The 18,885-nt window shown below is 41.8% G+C and overlaps 1 protein-coding gene across 1 annotated transcript; it reads right to left on the bottom strand.

Moving 5' to 3' along the window:
- Positions 1–215: 215 nt before the first annotated feature.
- On the bottom strand, positions 216–17,545 carry NTMT2 (N-terminal Xaa-Pro-Lys N-methyltransferase 2). The gene is made up of 4 exons (XM_016221326.2): positions 17,353–17,545; positions 6,682–6,857; positions 1,358–1,607; positions 216–601 (listed from the first exon to the last, which is right to left on the bottom strand). Exons 1-4 carry the CDS (start codon positions 17,504–17,506, stop codon positions 216–218), a joined length of 966 nt encoding a protein of 321 aa, XP_016076812.2. The 5' UTR covers positions 17,507–17,545.
- Positions 17,546–18,885: the final 1,340 nt, after the last annotated feature.

The following is an 18,885-nucleotide window of genomic DNA, read 5'->3' as shown; positions in this document are numbered from 1 at the left end:
GCAGAGAGAAGGGCCTAGACCTTACTCTGCCTTTTATAATGCCAATCTTCAGGGACCGGGCAGTGTAGAATTGTGAACATTGCTCCCTTTCTGTGCACACTTGTACAGTTTAGTGTATACAATCATTCCTTCTGATGTTTCGCTCCACTTATCTTCCGGAAAATCCAGAGTGTTTGCATGTTCTTCTCTAATTGGTGGAAAGTGTGCACACAACATCACCAGTCATTTCCAGACACGCGCTGCACCCCTTCTCTCCATCCCTCCGTGAACTGCAAGGTGCCCCCGGGAGGGGGGCGCCTCGGTCCCGTCGCAGCCCGTGCGCGCTGCGGCCCGGGGCGCCCGGCGCCGTGCAGCGCGAGCATCCACACCGGGACGCACTGCTCGGGGAAGCCGCGCTGCTTCTCCTGGGCCAGCACCAGCAGCCCGCTCTTCCGAATGAGGCTGTGGAGGACGCCCATGTCCCGGGTCACGCTGCTGTCAGACAGGTCGAAGGTGCAGCCCTCCCGAGCCACGTTGTCCTTCAGGATGATCACGCCGTGTCCCTTCAGGCCCTCTCGGCACCGGGAAAGAAATGCAAGGAGGTCCTTATCGGTCAGGTACCCTACAGACGAGGCCAAGTAGGTGGGCAGGCAGGGGGAACGGTGGGTGGGAAAGAAAGTGAGGAGGAAAGAACCAGGGGACCCTCTGTTCACTCAGTCATGAATTTCTTAATAGCCTGGATTGTTTTCACTGTAGGAGGCTTTGAGGATTTAGGGAAGAGGACAGTCACCCTCTTACTGGGCCTCAGTGCCCTGTCTGTAAAATAGATATTATACTACCTGGGCTGTCTACCTCATGGGCATGAGATAAACTGTTACCTGTCCCATGGGTCCCCTCCATGTCCTCCCTACAACCCAACTCTATCACTCATCTGTGCCTCCGAGACACACACACACACACGCACGCACGCACGCACGCACGCACACAAATCTAATTTGCTGTTGTCTCATTTCCTGGAGATTTAAATCTAAGAAATTCTAGTTTTGCCTGTAAATAGGAATAAACCTTTTTTGGCCCCAATTTTTTAAGTTTTTCAAGTATTTAGGTTTCTTCTAGAATTTAGGTTGGACCAAAGGCACTCCATCCCTAAGGATAGAACTTGTCAGGCTTATCCAGAGGATGTCCGGGGAGAAATCAGGACCAGAGCTCTGTAGGCGTCCCCAGGAGGCCTAAGGCTAGCTAACCCCTCTAGGCACAACGACCGCTAGATCTTCCTTAATATCCCTGTTCCCTATCTGCAAATCCTCAAATGAGCCTCGGGGTCGTCTTCTCCTTGTGGGGAAGGGAGAGGGCAGGTGTGAGGCCATGCAGGACTAACCAGAGACCCACTGAATCCAGATGACATCGTATCTCCCCAGCGGGGGAGTGAATTCCTGTAGGCTGCAGCAGTGGTAGGTTTCGACCTTGTCTCCTTCGGCCTGCAGGTAGTTCTGGGCTTCGAGGAGGAATGACTCCATCATGTCCACCAGCTCCACGCTGTTGAAAACTGGCAGCAAGACATGCTTGCTGACCCTTCCTATCCCAGAGCCGCAATCCAAGGCACAGTCCGTCCCGGCTCTCCCCGGCCCCTGCACAAAGGTACAGACACTCTGAGTCTCGGACACTCTAATTACCTCTTCAAGTCAACTTTATTTAGGTCGATTTCATGTAATAAGATGCACTATTTTAAGAGTATCTTTCAGTGAGTTCAGACAAATGTGTACAGGCACATACTTACAATCAGGTTATAGAACATTCAACTACCTTTTCCAAAACATGCCCAAACACTTCTAGTTTTTCCTTTCTTTACTTTACCCAAATAGAGGTCTTTAAAGAAATTTCAAAAAAATACAATTTTAGGAATTCATGTGTTGGTAATTTTCTCTAAGAAATGGGTCATTGAAAGCCCTATGAAAATAGAACTTTGTTAACTGTAACTTTGGGTCAAACCCACTGCTAAATGGACCTAAACTATAGCTTATTACTTTATTTTAAAAAGCAAAGAAGTGAGAGCCTTCCTGAGTTTTAAAAGTACTTTTAAAATTTATTCAATGAACACAATTCATATTGATAAAATTGAAATTTTAGTTTTTTTCAAAACTGAATTGGGGGGCTCTGAATTATCTACTCTTCTGGTATGGATGGTAATTTTTAGGACCTGAGCTGAGGGAATACTAGGATTTTACTTCATTCTCAGGCCAGGATTTTACTTTAAACCTGGCCCTGAATGCCATATAGTGCATTCAGGTGCATAAAAGGTGATTGCAGCAAAGTGTCCTGTGTCTTTTAATGCTAAAAACTGTTCTCTGCTTTTGTACCAGACACTGCATGATTCACTTGACATAAAACCCCCTAAATTTTTTAAAGTATGTCTGTGCATACTTAAAAATGAGGGTGAAGGATGGATAGATAGGTGGTGAAGGTAGGGGAAATCAACCAATGTAAACTTTCTCAAATTTACTTCTATAAAGTGATATGTACAAATATGCCCACATACATGGCCAGCTGAATCTTTGAGATACCTATACATATCTATCCATCTCTCAAAGATTCAGCTGATATCATTGATTGGGCCACAACTGGGACTGGCGCTGAGGAGGTTTTGTGCTAGAAATGACAGCAACAGGATACTTGAAGCTGCCAATAAAGATCTCCAGAAGAAAGTCTACTCTTGATTTTTCGGGAACTTTTAAGGATTTAAAAAAAAACACACAAGAAAACCACATTTGGCTAAAGATCAAAAGGTGAAATCTGAGCAGAAGGAAAGATCAGAAATGTGCTTTTCGGTCCACCCAGAAGGCCTTCCTCATAGTAAGAAAAGTACACAAGGAAGAAAATGAAGCAAGTGTGGCTTTTCCAAATGGAACGATAATGTCCCTGATTTACTGAGCGCTTATAAGTAGCAAGCTCTTTGCATCTGTAACTAGAATAATCAAAGCAAGTCCATAAGACAATGATAATTCCCCACTTTGGAGGTGAGGAAACTTTGATTTCTAATGCCACACAGTTAATGCCAGAACTTAAATCTGAATAGGGAACTGTGTGACTCCAAAGCCAGTTCATCCTTAGGGTTGTCACCTCAACTACCAACTCTGGTTTCCTAAGTAGTGTCTGTCTAATGCCGCGTCGAAAGGAATTCCAAGGCTTCATTCACACTCAGCAGGAAAGAGACCTGTGATTGATTGGTGATGTCTGCCTTGGGTATGGGAAGGGCCCATGGTAATCCATGGGACATTTGTTTGCCATTCCTACTTATGCTATGCCACCTCCCACGTTCAAATCTTATAACTTAAACTAATTTAGAAAAAAGGCCTACACTAAAGGCTTATGTTGGAACAGCTGTAAAAGAAGCAGCTTCTAAGTAAATTCATAACATAAAGAAGATGGGGGAGAACAGGGAGATTATTATAAGCTACGGAAAATGTCCAGTAGAAATGTGTGTGCTCAACTGGAGATTATCATTACAAATTTTTCTTATCATTACTTGCCCCCAGCCTCTATGATCATGTTGCTCACATGATTATAGCAGGTGGTTTTAGAAGGAGAACCATGGACCGATAAAGCAGAGAGGCCTCCGAGCAATATGCCAGAGGGTTGATTTCAAGAAGATTCTAACAGCTGAACTCCTTTTTCTCAGTGGACAAATCAGGCTGAAGCTCCCCTGGTTACAGTGAGGAGGGCCTCACACTCTCAGCGTTCCTGTCATTCTCCTGAGAGGCCCTCGAAGGGCCTCAGCACAACCCTAGAGTTTTAAACCACTCATGCCTGATTCTCCTACGTCCGCAGGCAAAGAAACAGGCCAGGAGAAGTGAAGCGTTTGAAATAGAACTCCCTGGAAAACTCTCCTACTCTGATTTGTATTTTTTTCACCAGTTTAGACACGTGGTATTGACTACTGTTATTCTTGAAATGATGGTTGTTTACAAATAGAAAAGGTGCCTTTCACTAGAATCCTGTGTACCTCTCGCCTCTCGCCGCTGTCGCCTAGTTCTCTCTACTCCCTGCCACTCCACATAGTTGGCACTGCCTCCCATATGCTGGCACCACGTTTCTTTCTCTGTCTCAGCCTCACGCAGCTCCTCCGGGAAGGGGTATTTAAAGACTGGTCTCAGGGACGGCATCACGGCTTCTTGGACACCACAAATGTCCGGAGCAGTGACTGTATTGAGATCTGATGCCCTTGCTATCCTTATACATATGGATTCCTATAACATAGTAAAATACTCATAGGAATTTCACTGTAGTTTTGATTCTGCACATATATTTTGTTTTGAAGAACATTATATCAAGTTCATCTAGTGGAGTTTAAAACTAAAATGGAAGTGCTAAAGGTCACTGTATAAAAACCATGAAGTATACATATCAAGTTAGACCCAGAGTTTTTAGTTGTGCAATCTCTGAGAAATGTCAAAAGAGAAATACCAGCAAATACTGATATTTTTTTACAAATTGCCATCCCCCTCCCCAAGAAAGTTAAAACGGAGGAAAGTTGTCAGCTGTGTCATGGACATCATCTTGGTATCATTTATTTGCTAAAGTTAACACATTTGCAACAAGTTTGAACACCTTTTCCCACAGTCCCATGTTACTAAGTGTTGAAAGGAAAGCTAAACTTTGAATTAGACAATCTGACTTTCCCTGATTAACACAAGAGTAAATCATGTCAGATCCTCATATTCCTTCTCTACTTGTACCTTGACCTGGATACTCATTTAGCAGATTATTAAGGTCAAAGTACCAAAATGTCATTCTTTAAAAAAAGACCATGTTTGTACTTAGAGGCCACAGCTTCACAATGAGTCTTGTCTGCTAAGAAGGACTCCTCATATTTGTTTGAAAAGAGCAGCTCACTCTTTCCAACATAAATATGCAAGCACCAGGCTATTTCCTTTCCCAAGTCCGTGGGCGTGTGGATGGGCCCTGTCAGACCAGCATCCCTGTGGTCAGCTTGGCATTCCACGCGGAGTGACAAGACAGCTGGATTACTAACTAAGCCTCTGAAATGCACTGGGATCAAAGTCAGCCTCACCACCGGGCAAGCAGGAGGCATTGCTCTCGGCCAGACTGGAGGAGGGTTGAAGTCTGTGGTCCATAAAAAAAAAAAAAAAAAATTTAAAAAGCAGGGATTTTTTTACTTCATGAGACAAATGGAAAAAATATGTCATGGTTAAGAGCAGGGAGTTTGGTGTCAGACAGAGCTGTCTGGGCTTAAGTTCTAGCTCTGTCTCTTTCCAGCTGTGTAACCTTGACAACTTAACCTCTCCGAGCCTCAGTTTCCACAACTGTAAAAGCAAGGATAATAACAGTACTTACCTCCTAGAACTGTTGTAAAGAATAAACTAGAGATGCTTCTAATGAGTTTAGCAGAGTGGCTGCCCATTCTCAGAAAAGCGCTCAGGGAAATCAGTCAGTGACACTGATTTAGAAATACTCCAGGTTAACCTGACCTATAAACAGCCTTGGCCAGCAGCCCCAGCTCCGTAGTCCTTATGGCTGCAGTTGATGTCCAGACACTTTGGCCCCAATGGGCACTCCATCCTGATCCTATTTTCTACTTAGACACTCGGTGCTCCGGGGAAGTTGGCTGGGAAGAGAACTTCACCTCAACACTATGGATAGTCTTAATATTATTAAGTAAACTGACAACCTAACCCCAAATATTTGTAATATTTACAATGTTTCCTTTATCAGAATAAAATCAGCTCCAAGTTTCAAGCAAATGACTTCAGAATGAATTGGCACAAAACCTGCTTGCCAGTTAGGACTTTATACCGTCAGCAGGACCAACGGCAGCTTCATTGTTCTGACAACTAAATGAAGCTCCTTAAAATATAATGAATGTGTTTTAGGAAAGCCTGTTGTTAGTAGCAGTAGCAGTAAATTAGATTTGTTGGGTGATAATTATGTGCACTAAAGCAAGCATTTGACACATTGATCTCATCTGATCATCACGTGTCCATTGGGGCAGGTTGTATGTTTATGCCCTGATCAGAGGTAAGAAAACTGAGGCTCAGAGCACTTAAGTGACAAGCCCAAGGTTTCTTATACACTAAGTAAGAAGCCATAATGACTCTAGAGCCCAAGATTTTGGCCCCTACTCTATACTGTCTCCATATGACATGGAAGTAAGGAAGTAGAGTTTCACCCAACACAGGACTACAAAGGGATCACAGTCTTTCAAGGCAGTGTCTGAACTATGTATAAAATAATATAAAGAGATTCTAATGTACTTATCATTTTTAAACCAAACATAAGCATGCATTCCCTTACCACATCAAATTTTTGTGAGAGGTAATCAATAAATCACCCCAGGATCCCAAATGGCATGATCTCTCATCAATCCCTTGATTGTTAACTAGTTTATCTATGAGACTCTAAAAGAGATGTCTTCTTAACCTCCAAATTGTAATATTAGCACTGCTAGTTCACCTTCCCCTGAAGCATGAGCGATTAGATGGTGCTTAGGAGAGAGAAATGCCAAGTGGGATAAACCAGTGTTTTGATGTCACCCATCCTTTCTGAACAGTTTAAAGCACGCTTTCAGGCTAAACTCTTGGCTGCACCATACGGCTTTAGTATGACTTAAGTCACAACACAGAAGCATGTGAGCTCAATGCTTGCAAGGACTTTGCCTCCTCACCAAGCTGTGGTTGGATAACTCACCCCAACAAATTTTCTAAGGAATTCTCGAGAGGCCTGGATATCTGGGTTGGACAATTCAATGAAATTTCCCATCATCCCCTCTTCTGTAGCTGGTACTTCTTGGTAGTAGAGTTTAGCTCTGGCATAGAACTGCATCTCACCATTGATGACTTGACTTGTTAAAGCATACAATTTCACTGCAAATGAAACATTAATACTTATTAATATTTCTATGACAGAACAAATTCAATCTTATCACACATTAATTTCTTCTTAGAAGCCTGCATATTTATGTTCTGGAGGAACAGGCACTGGTTTGAACTTCGAAGACCTGGGTCTGAGTTGGCTCAGTGACTTACTTGCTTTTAACCTTGGGGAAACTTCTTAACCCCTCTGAACTTCTGTTATATATGTATAAATCATAATCATGTGGCATTTTCCATAGTTTAATACCCTATGGTTTAATAAAACTATACCTTATCACTGTACTAAAAAGTTTAATAGTGTTTGCTACAGTGGAATATAAATGTCACAAGTTTTACAGTGAGTTTTATCTTTGAGCTCCAAATGTTTTATGAGAATCTAAGGAGTAGCTATTTTTTCATCTTTTTTCCAAGTAACTCACACCCAAATACCTCTTTGTACCAACATTATAGAAAATGTGCTTGAGCTCTATCTTCTGGAAATAAAATAATAAAAAATATATAATATTTATTGAGCAGCTATTCTGTATCAGGTAGTGGGCTAGAAACATTATACTATGATATACTGTGTCATTTCACTATTTCAGAAACCATATGAGATATTATTTTAAGACACTTATTTTTAGAAAAACATGTGTTCTGACTTCTTAAGGGTAAATGACTCTGCATTTAAGTGTGTTTTGTAAACCTAAATGCATCCTTGCAAATATAAAATATTTTCATTAGAGCATATTCAGGAGGAAATGATAGAAATTGGATGAAAGGGAGGAACTTCTGGTTTAAGACTGTAAGCTGAATGCAAGCATTTGTCTTCCCTTCTTCCCAATACTCGCCAAGAATTATTTTAATAAACTCCACCCATCACAGTGAAGAAAATGAGAGGGGGCCATTGATGGACTCATGATTTCATCAAATTTCTGGAAGACATAGAGCACATGGAACAAAGCTAAAGAACTTGCAGCCCAGTTCAGAAAGAACTAAGAGTTAATAAAAAATCTGTCTACAGACCAACCGTTGAGGGGACAATTGCACCCTCCCAAAAGCAACAGGCATCACAGCTATAATCCTGGAGGTAGGAAGTGGGGATATTTCTCTTCTCTATATATTGAAAAAAAATTAGATGAATTGCCTAAAGATAACTAGACCAGTTAGTGTTGAGATCCTAGAACACCACTCATTTTGGTATATAGAGGACTCCAAGCACCTCACCTGCTCACACCCATTCAAAGTCTGATAAGATTGTACCTGGACATGTAGAGCTTATCATCCTTTCTACTCAGAGAAGAAGTATATAACAGAGGAAATGGTCTCCATTACCTAGAATCACTGACCCTGTCCTTTATTCCGAACTGTGGATAAAGAATGATTTCCAAACACATGGGGGTAAAATGGCAGCTTGAAAGACAAAGGTAGATCTGAGCCCAAAGGAAATGGAAATAATTCAGGAAACCAATGAGAATTTAAACCAAAACTATACAAAAAAGCTCATATTTTTTGAGAGCTGTGAGAACTGTTGTATTCATAAATCAGTGATAAGATGCTAAGAAAATGGTAATTTAAACAATAACAAAGACTTCTTAGAAATTAAAGTTTTGATTATCAAAAACTTTGGGATATAAAAGTGAATAAACTTATCAAGATATAAACACAAAGAAAGATACGGAAAACAGAAGTAAAAAGATTAGAGCTATAATAAAAACTTAATTCAGGAGGTCCAACATCAAGCTGATCAAGATTCTCAAAAACAGAGAAAAATGGAGGGAAGAAAATTATTAAAGAAATCGTATAAGAAAATTTCCCAGAACCAAAAGAGATTGTAAGATTCAGCAAGTACCAAGCAGCATGGATTAAAAATAATAATAAGTAAAGGATTTTTACATATCCTTGGGAAATTTGAAAAACACAAAGAGTAATGAGAAGATTCTAAAGATATTTAAATATCTTTAAATAAGAGTAGGGTTGCCAGGCTTAGCAAATAAAAATACAGGACAGAAAATTAGCTTTGAATTTCAGATAAACAATAAGTTATTAATGTAAGTATGCTCAAAATATCACATTGCATGGTGCATACTTATACTAAGAATTTCTTATTTGATTATCTTAAATTCAAATTTAGCTGGCATCTTATTTTATCTGGCAACCCTGTCTAAAGGACTAGAATCAGGTTTATAAAAACACAAATCTCATCAGAAACACTGAAAAACAATGGAGCAGTGTCATTAATATTCTGAGGAAAAATTATTTTGAAGCTAAAACTTAATCCCCAAATGTGAACGACTATTTACCGCCTATGGATTCATTCTTCAGAAGTTCCTTGCAGCTATATTTCAGCCCAATGAGGGTTAAAATCAAGAAAAGATATGTGATGAAAGATGATGAAATTAACCCAGGAATCCAACGAAAAGAAATCTCCAAATCACAGATATTTATCAGATCTAGAAAGAAATAAGTTTCTATTACAACAGAAAACATAGGTTTCGAAAACAATATCTTCAAGAAGTAGAATGAACTGGATTCTGGACAATAGAGTAAATAAGAAGAAAGGAGACACAAGTGATATCATAAGAAAAATGTATTTTTAATCTGAGCCACCAAAAATAAAAGATAATTGAAAGCTCCAAGCAAAATATGCAACAGTACAAAAATGTTATGATCAGGATATGAAGCAAATCAAAATATGACATAATTTTGAGTAGAAGGAATATAAGAAAAGAAAATCCATTTAACCTTAACTAGGAACATCTTTCTCCAGGTAACACCAAGATTGTGATATTGGACTAGTGCACTACTTGGCTCTGAATTGAACAACGATTACATTGTCCCAAATTTTGACTCTAAAAGTTAAAAATCCAATAAACACTTATATTGCAATGTTCCATTGTAATATGTTCCATCTGTGTAGTTATATCAGTCTTTTCCAACTTGAAGACATTGGAGCCAATGTTTGGGCCCTTCAATGATCATAAATTTGCTGAAAGGGATACAGGAATCAGTTCCCATGTATATCATTTTCTAGAGACTAAAAATATTATGTGCTATATCTCCCACATATATTATTATACAAAGATTGTTATTTTAAAAGTACAAATCTGTTAAAAGTATTAATAAATATATAGACTATTTTTGCCATTTTATACACAAATTAGCTACTGATTAAGAACGTACAACATTGAAAGGAAAGTCCTCATGTTCAGAAACACTGGGAACCACTGACCTAACCAATCTCCCGTCTCTAGCACTTGGTAAAGTGTTGTGCAAGCAGCAGGTGGCTCAATAAATGCTTATAAATTCAACAGGGATGACAAAAATCAAGCGTAACCATCTCAATAACATGACTGTTCCAAATTTCCCTGTATGTCTCAGCAAACCAGGCTAGGAAATCATAGTTCATCAAGTCTTCCCAGAGTTGAATGCTGCCTTGGATCACAGGCAAGCCACAGCTCAGAGCTCTCCGTGATCCAACCAAAGCAGCAGAACAGCCACACTCATCATCACCTGCTTAAGTCAACTAGTTGGTGGAGTCTATTAAAACCCTGAATCTGGAAATGGGAATGGTCCATTATACCAGCAACATTTAGACCACAAGTGAATGCCAACCTCAGCAGGGGTCAGATTCAATAGGTAAGTTTTTACGGTTATGGGCTTGGGCTCTCATTTTCACCTAATTGACAGGAGCATTTCACTAAAAAGATATATGAGGTGTCATGGCCAGCCCTAGGTTCTCCCCTCCTGATAGCTCCTGCTGTGGTGCAAGTTGACTCAGATAAGGTAATCAGTCATCCGCCCATGCCTCTTTGTTAGAGAAATACATCTAGTGGCTTATTCTTATAGGATTGCAGTATCTCTCTGAAACTTGGGATAGTCTAAGACCAAGGCTAGATACTCTCAGTTCTTGATATAATATGGTACTCATTCCTTTACCTACATTTTGAGCTGAACTCCCAAAGACCTTCCAATGGTTTACTTGTTACAGAAAGAAAAACAGAGTACAAGTTCATTTTCCCTGAGTGAAAATAAAGATTTTGTGATGTCTCTAAGAAAAATTATATTAATTGCTTCACACACATATTTGCTATCTTCTTTTTAATGGTTGGATATAGCTATTTCAGACTTTATTTCAGATGTTAGACCTACTTGTCAAATGAAGATTGATCTCAGAATCTCCAGAGGGTATATTGGCAAGGTTGAGACAGTAGGTTTGAAATGAGTTAAGACAGAATATTGGATAAAATTAGCCTTTTATTTATAAGAAAATAAAGTCCAATTAGGAAATGCCCTTATGAAATGTAAAGCCTTACATAAAAAGATTTCCCAATTAGTCATTAAAGAAGTAATGGTTAAAATGGAAGGAAGAGTGGGAGGGAAGAAAAGAAAGGGAAAAGTATCTGGGTACAATGGAATATTATTCAGCCATAAAAAGAAGGAAACTCTGCCATTTGTGACAATATGGTGGACCTTGAAGGCACATGCTAAGTGGAATAGTCAGACAGAGAAAGACAAAAACCATATGATCTTACATATATGTAGAATCTTAAAAAAAAAACCAAATGCATATCTATTTTTTCACCAACAGGGGAAGGTGGGAAGTGGGACTTTATCTTGTTTCTGGTGGAATCCGAAGGTCTGGGTGTGCAAGAATGCTAGAAAGTTGTCATTACCAAGTCTCGGAATGGTCCTGAGAGTCCCTCTAGGTCTTATTTGTTCCCTGTATGCTTTAGGTGTCTGGTGTTTCTCATCTCTACCCTGAAAGTTTTAGAGGGTTTTTTCCTTTTCAGCTGAGGGCTAGTTCGTTGTTTCCTAAATTCTTTTCAGGCTCCAACACAAATGAGGCCAACAAAGCTGGGGAGGGAGGGAAAGCCTTCCACTTCAGCCAGGATCCATTCAAGTTTCCACCACATGTCTCATCCCCTGGCCACTTGGCTGAGTGTCTTCCTGTCTGTTCCCACTTGAGTGTTGTACCTGACCTGTTATCAAGCTGTAAAAGGCCAGAGCCGGGCAGGTACTGGAGATTTTTCCTGATGAGGGTATGCAGCAGGAGAGTCAGAAGCTGACTCAGCAGCTGCCCTGCCTCCTCCGTGCCTCTCTCTGCAGCGCCCTGTAGTGTCTATCACGGTATCCCACCTTCCCCTGAGGTGATGTGTGGGTCTCCCTCCTACACTAACCTCTTCAGGGTAAGGTACATCTTTTCTTTGAAGCCTCAGCACTTGCTGGTATGCTTAACACATAGTAGGCCTCCTTTGAGCGTTCACTGAGTAAATGAGTATTATCTACTGAGTAAATGAGTATTATCTACTGTTTTGTACTTTGAATAATACAACAAAATAGTGAGGGCTATAAGGAAAAGCTGACATAAGCACTCACAGCTCACCCTTTTTGTACAGTTTATGAAATATCTATCCTGCTAATTACGCATACCCAAATAATTAAAAAATAGTAACTATAATTTGTCAGGCATGTCGATATGACTACATATGCTAAGCATGTGTATCTAACTGAATATGTCATATGAATGTTATATCTACAGAAGAAAACTAGGCATTAAGAGATTAACTGAATTGCCCAAGATTAAGCAGCTAAAGAGTGACACAGCTAAGATTTAAACCCAGGTCTATTTAAATCCAAACCCATATCTTATCCGTCTCTCCCTGTATCTGGAAGTCTTCTAAATAAAAAGGGAAATCATCTGGTTCTTCATTTCTTTAAAGAGAAAAAAAAATGATCTTGCTGCATTTGCATTGTAAAGGTCACAGTAAACATTTGAAAAATGTATCACTGTCCCACAAGTTGTGAGGGATGAAATCAATTCGAAAAATGCTAGCAGTTGTATGCTGACTTTCATCTGGAAGTTCCAAGTGTCTTACAGGAAATGGTCTTATTAACTCTGGCTTTTCATTGTGATGGCAAATGGGTGAGCCTTGTTCTTAATGTCCGCCTCAGAGACTGATTCCTCTAAGAAGAGGTAAGTGAAAGGAGGTACTAACAGTTGGTGGGCACCACCTATGTGCTGGGCATTCTGCTGGGCAATTTCACATCGTCGCTTCACGTTGTCTCTTTTAAGCCTCACAATGATACTACAAGACAGGGGTGAAGATCATCATTTTACAGATGAGTAATGAGAGTGAGAAGATTTGGTAACTTACTCCGTGTCGCACAGAAGTAAGTGTTACAGCCATGTCCTAACCGACACCTGTTTAAATGCAAAGCCTCTGTTCTTCCTGCTAAACCACATGGGACCATTATTCTAACTGTGACATTAGATTAAGCCTTTAACAATGTCAAGGAGTAGTGATTCTTGCTCAATTTCTAATTAATAAATATTCAATGACTTCTGTGTACTCAGGCTGTGGACAGTGCTAGGGGAATTATTGAGGGGTGGCTTACATGAACATCTTCGGTTGGGCCGTATGTGTAAAGACCCCTTTGAGCACTGGCATACAAACGGGAGGTTTATATAAATTGTTTTCCTATCCTCCTTCCTGTTTGATGAACAGCCAACTTTGGAAAATTCATTCACTCCACTGAACTTGGGCTGGTGTAACTAGATGGTGTGAACCGACTCACTGGCCTGCCTCGTTGACAATCTCGCAGAAAGCCCATGGCCTTCCTAGACTGTCCTTTACATTCCCATCAAATCGGAAAATGTGGTGAAACTTATACTGCGGCCCACACCATCGGTCAAGTTGCCCTTTCCACTGGGAGGCGGCACGATTGTGTGGTTAAAAATGACAGACTTCTGGGGTCAGGCTGCCCGGGTTCTGGTCCTGCCCCACCGCCCCCACCACCAGCATGTGACCTCTGGCAAGTGACGGAACAGAACGCCTCTGTGCAGCAGTTCTTCAGATGCAAGGTGGGGAATAGCACCACCTAATAGGGATGTCGTGAGTATTAGCTGAGATAATACACGCAAAACTCTGAGAACAGTATAGGCTCATTCCCATTTCTTTCTGAAGACCTGTTGTACTCAGTGGAGCAGCCGGGTCTTCCACTGGAGAGTGCAGCCAGGGCTATCTCAGTAAATGTCGCCCAGACGGAGGGTTGCTGCCTAGCGGGCTGGTGTGAGACCGGCTGCCTATCGCAGGCCGCTGGAAGGAGGAAGGAAGGAAAAAAGGAATCAAAGGGTCTGGGCAGCCACCGCTCTTCCCATAATCACCCCGAACAACAAGCTCTCTGTGCAGGCCCTGCAGTAGATCTCCCCAACCTTTTCAAAGAAGGGCTTTATTTTCACTTCTGTGGAGCCTTGAAATCATCAAAAGGAGGGGCAGCCACCTCTGAAACACCCCAGCAGAGCTGGGGAGGGAGCACATCCGCTGGCTGAGTCCCGTTTCCAAATGGAAAAGCTTAAACCCACTGTCGCCTGAAACTCCCTCCAGTGAATTGAGCTTATCGTCTGTAGTACTACGTGTTCTAAGGAAGGCTGCCTGGTGGTGACTTTAAGGGCCCGGCTCCAAGGAAGGAAAAGAAAAAACTAACACGTATTGAGCATTGACTTCTTATCTAATTACTTGCATTCGATCCCTTGCCCCCTGCAGCTTTGAGGAAAGTGATGCTCAGAGACTTTAGTAACTTGCAGAGGTGACTTCTCTATCAACAGCATTGTCAGAACTTGAACTCGGGACTTTGGTGACCTGCCATTCATTTTTAGTAAGGAGCCGTTTAATTTGCTTCACAGGTTTTAATTGAGTTCTTCCTATGCGCCAGGACCCGCGGTAAATGGTAAATATGTGGACCAGCAGAGGGCAAAACGGATGGGCCTCTGCTCTCCCAGCAACCAGAGTCCAACAGGGAGGGGAACTGCCGCATGGAAATGCGTCCCGTGAATACCCCTTATAATCCCCTGGGACAAGAACCGGGGGCGGAGCAAGTTCCTCAAGGGTTTGGGGAGCCTTCTGATGGGGTGCAGGTCATCCTGGCAGATGAGACATATGTACTGATTCCTTTCTGCACCATTAAGAGCTTGTAGAGCTCGCTACTTTAGAGGTACTTCAGCTTCTGCCATGAGAAGAGAAAAAGCTGCAGAAAATCCGAGTATTCACAGAGCTGGGAGCCTGCTTCCCTGCACCCTCAATTTAAAGTTTTTGAGGATTAACAGTTATTTATAGATTTACCTCCATTACCAGATGATAAAACCCTGAAGAACAGAGACAGTGTCTTATTGTTTAAATCTTCTCCAGTGCACAGAACAGAGTTCCATAAATGTCTCTTGCACTGAATATAATCGAACTGATTCGAAAGAAGAAATGTCTGGTGTTTCTACCTCTAAAAAGCAATGATTTCCCCTGCGACAGAAACATTTACTAGAGACCAAATATGCATGTACCCCTCTCATCGCCCAGCATCCTTGCTGTCAGGTAGGGGCATGTGACTGGTCTGGGCAACAGTCTCTAAACAGATGTAATGTATGTCTTTCTAGAACAAAATATTTAAGGGCTGGCCGGCAAACTTTTGGCTCCTTTCTTCCCTTGCCATGGTGACTAGCGATGTTTTAGGTGGTGGAGGCTTTACCATCTTGGATCCCTGAATGCCGATGCGGAACATAGCCCTGCCCCCTAATAACACATGTTGGAATGATGTAGCCAAAGTGAAAAATAACCTTCTACACGTTTGGCCATTGAGATTTCGGGGTGAATTTCTTAGTGCAGGCTAGCCTAGCCCATACTGACTAAAGTAGCCCTCAGTTGTTAAAATCAAAGAGATGCTTGTGGAAGCTGGGCTGTTAGTCTCAGGGGAAACTGGGCTGAATCATAGGGCCAGAGAAAATAAGCAGTACCCATTAATGGAAAACCAACTAAGTAAAATGGAGTCATCTTTGGTTAGAAGCAATTAATGGTTTTCCAGCTGTGTTTATGGAACCCTGTGGGTGCTACAGAACCCTGTGGGAACCCAGGACGCACTGATGAGGCTAAGAGGGTAGAGCAAGGGAGCAGACGATTTTCACTCCTTCCTGTATTTTACCTTGGCCTTCCCTGGAAGACTTCATCAAAAGGCTTGATTTTAATAGTAATGTGGGTGTTTTTAAGTTTGGAAATCATTGATAAACCATCAGCGCATTCACAAAGGAAAAAAGTAGATCAAATCAAAATGACTATTCTAGGTAGAAAAATAAAAAAGATTGAAGCCAAATGTAAATTATACTCTATTTGTCCCAGATAATTTTCATCCGATTTTCAGAAAAGACTGTTTTATTCTTACTTTTTAATTCATTTTCCACTACTTTCAGAGACGAGTTCCTTTTCTCTCTGGTAATTATTTTTAAAACTTGGGAGCCATCTGCCCTTTATTAGTTATTGTAATTGATGTCCTAAGAGAATTATTTATAGGCAGTGTGACCTACCAGAAAGAGCCCTGGTCTTTGGTACCTAGATGAGATCTCATAATCTCTGAATTTTCTTTTCCTCATTTCAAAAAATAAGATGGGGGTGGGGGAGAGCAGGGAAAAAAGAATGATACTTACCCTATATATCCCATAGCATGGCTGTGAGGGTCAATGAGAAACTGAGAAATTTTTTATAAGAAATATATAAATATTACATGAAAGTATATGTCTAGAAATAAAGATTCCCTCAGAAATGAATTCATAAAAAGAGACTTTGGCAGGCTGCTAGCATATAGCTTCTTGACTGCAATACAAAGACTATGTAGCCCCTTTCACGTCTGGAAACCTTGCACATCAAGTGCACAATGGGGCATTCAGGCAACCTTAAGAAAACAGACTGGGGCTGATACATACGCTCCCGCTTTCTCTGCAGGGAAATATAAATCAAAGGGGGACACTTCACTCATTAATTGGAAGTTATTTCCTTTTCAGTGCTGTTAAGAGTGGCCTGAAGTGACCGCTTTCACAGAGGCTAAGAACAGTCATGCAGACAAACCAGATAAGCTTTTTATTGCCCTATTGTCTAATTCCTCGAAAACTAGAGGAAATAAGTAAAATGGAGATGCAGTGCTGCCCCAATTTTTTTCTCAATATTCAAAGACCAAACTAAAGTCTGCTCCTTTTAAACTCTCTATTATTCTGACTCAGAAAGGCCAGAAAGGATCGTGTGGAGTGTATAAGCACACACACACACTCACACACTCACACACACACACACCAAGGATACATTGATCTGTTACTACTGGTTAGTTTTTCTTTTTAACTCTTAGTTGATACACTACTGCATTAATACTCTCATCTTTGAGTTACCTAATTTTCCCACCTTTATGTTCTTGAAAATATTAAAAACAGAAATTAGTTTCTATAAGCCTGGTACTCAGGTAACCAACACCCAGAAAAGCAAATCACTGTGCCCAGGGATGCATGGAACTCCCGGAATAGAGGCTGACTCGCCAAGCAGCACTTGGCCTTTGCACTCTCCACAAGGAATGTCCTCGTGGGTTCTTTGTGTCTGAAAAGTGTCCTTGTTCTAACTGCTTTTCCAGAAGCCCCACGACCTCACACAGCCGCTTCAGTCATTTCTCCTTCCTTATCGGGTAGCTCTGACTCACTTACCCAAGGGAATTTTTTCCAGCAGGTAGAGATAGCTCTGAAAGAAGTCATTGCGAATGGCTTTGTGAAGGATGAAGGACATGCTGTGTCGACAGAGGTCATCGTCGGTCTTCTGCCAGCGGGATCTAAAGGCAAAATGGGCTCCCAGGTGGGCCATGGAGAACGGGGATATTATTATTCCTGCAGAGAAAGGAAGCTTGCCTGACTGTTTCTCTGAATTAGCTTTCTCTTCCTACACGAACTTGAGACTGTCATTTTAAACCAGTCCCCTGTCCATCTATATCAGGACGGGCCGTCATGGGGCATGGGGGAGGGGCAGCAGGCACCAGAGGTCAGGCTCTTGGCACTTCCACCCGTCTGATTGCTTGGGCGACACCACTCCAAGCCAGCAGGTGCTAAGTAAAGATGGAAACAGGCTGAGTGAGATCCTGCCTCATCCAGGAAAAAACACACCTCCCTCCTTCAGCTGCCACTTCAAACGCAGCAGCACAGCCTCTAGCACCCTGAAGATTTGCTTTCACTGGATCCCTAAATTGCAGTGGCTTCGTTTCCATTTCAAAGAGTTGTGAATATTTTGCAAGGGATCTTGTTCCCTGACTTTCATCCACTCCTCCTGGAACACACTGAATCCTCAAGTTACAAGAACCCTTCAAAGTCATCTGAGCCACCCACACTCCTTTCATCAGTATAGTGTCGCCCAAATCATCTCATAAAGATGGATATGTGTTTCCCGTTTTGAAGGATCTTGAAGAGACACAATTATATGAAAGTCTATTTTGATGCTAAATACCCTCTGTCAGCAAACTTTTCCATCCAGCTTGCTCTAAACAACACCTTGTCAGGGAAGCCTGTTCCTTTCTCTCTGCCTATTGTGGATGTGATTTTCCTCCTAAGTGCTCATTTGGTCTCTGAACTGGATATCTTCCGATTGTCCCTCCAGGTGCACCCCCAGTCTCCCCACATTACTGTGTGCCCCGGAGGCTGACCTGTATCGACAGCATCAGTGGACTGTCTTGCCCTCTGGCTTCTGGGTGGGTTCATCCAATGGGCAGTGCCTGCAGGAGCCTCAGGGAAAGTGAGTCAACTGTGCATCCCCCTGACACCTTCCCTATGGAGATGCCAGAGGCTGGCTGCTTCAGATGGTGGAAAGTCATGACTCCTGTCTGGACATCTTCTCTTCGGGTTCTCATAGCTGTTCCCTCCCCTTACTGCTTCAGGCTTCAGGTTTGTGATGTACCAGGCTGCTGCAGACCTTGGAGAAAACCACTACTCCTTGTAATTTCCCTAAACTTACCCACACTTTAGAAATAATCCCTTTATTGCCCGGCGGGGCATAGCTCAGCGGTGGAGCATTGACCTAGGATCCAGGAGATCGGGATTCGATTCCCAGTCAGGGCACATGCCCGGGTTGCGGGCTAGGCAGCCAATCAATGACTCTCTCGTCATTGATGTTTCTATCTCTCTCTCTCCCCCTCCTTTCCTCTCTCTGAAATAAAGATGTGTTTAAAAAAAATTTTCTTTAAAGAAATAATCCCT

Source organism: Miniopterus natalensis, chromosome 19 (genome assembly GCF_054644295.1).
Source record: "Miniopterus natalensis isolate mMinNat1 chromosome 19, mMinNat1.hap1, whole genome shotgun sequence".
Taxonomy (NCBI): Eukaryota; Metazoa; Chordata; class Mammalia; order Chiroptera; family Miniopteridae; genus Miniopterus; species Miniopterus natalensis.
The sequence above is the reverse complement of the archived record's forward strand: the minus strand, read 5'-3'. Positions and strand labels throughout refer to the sequence as shown.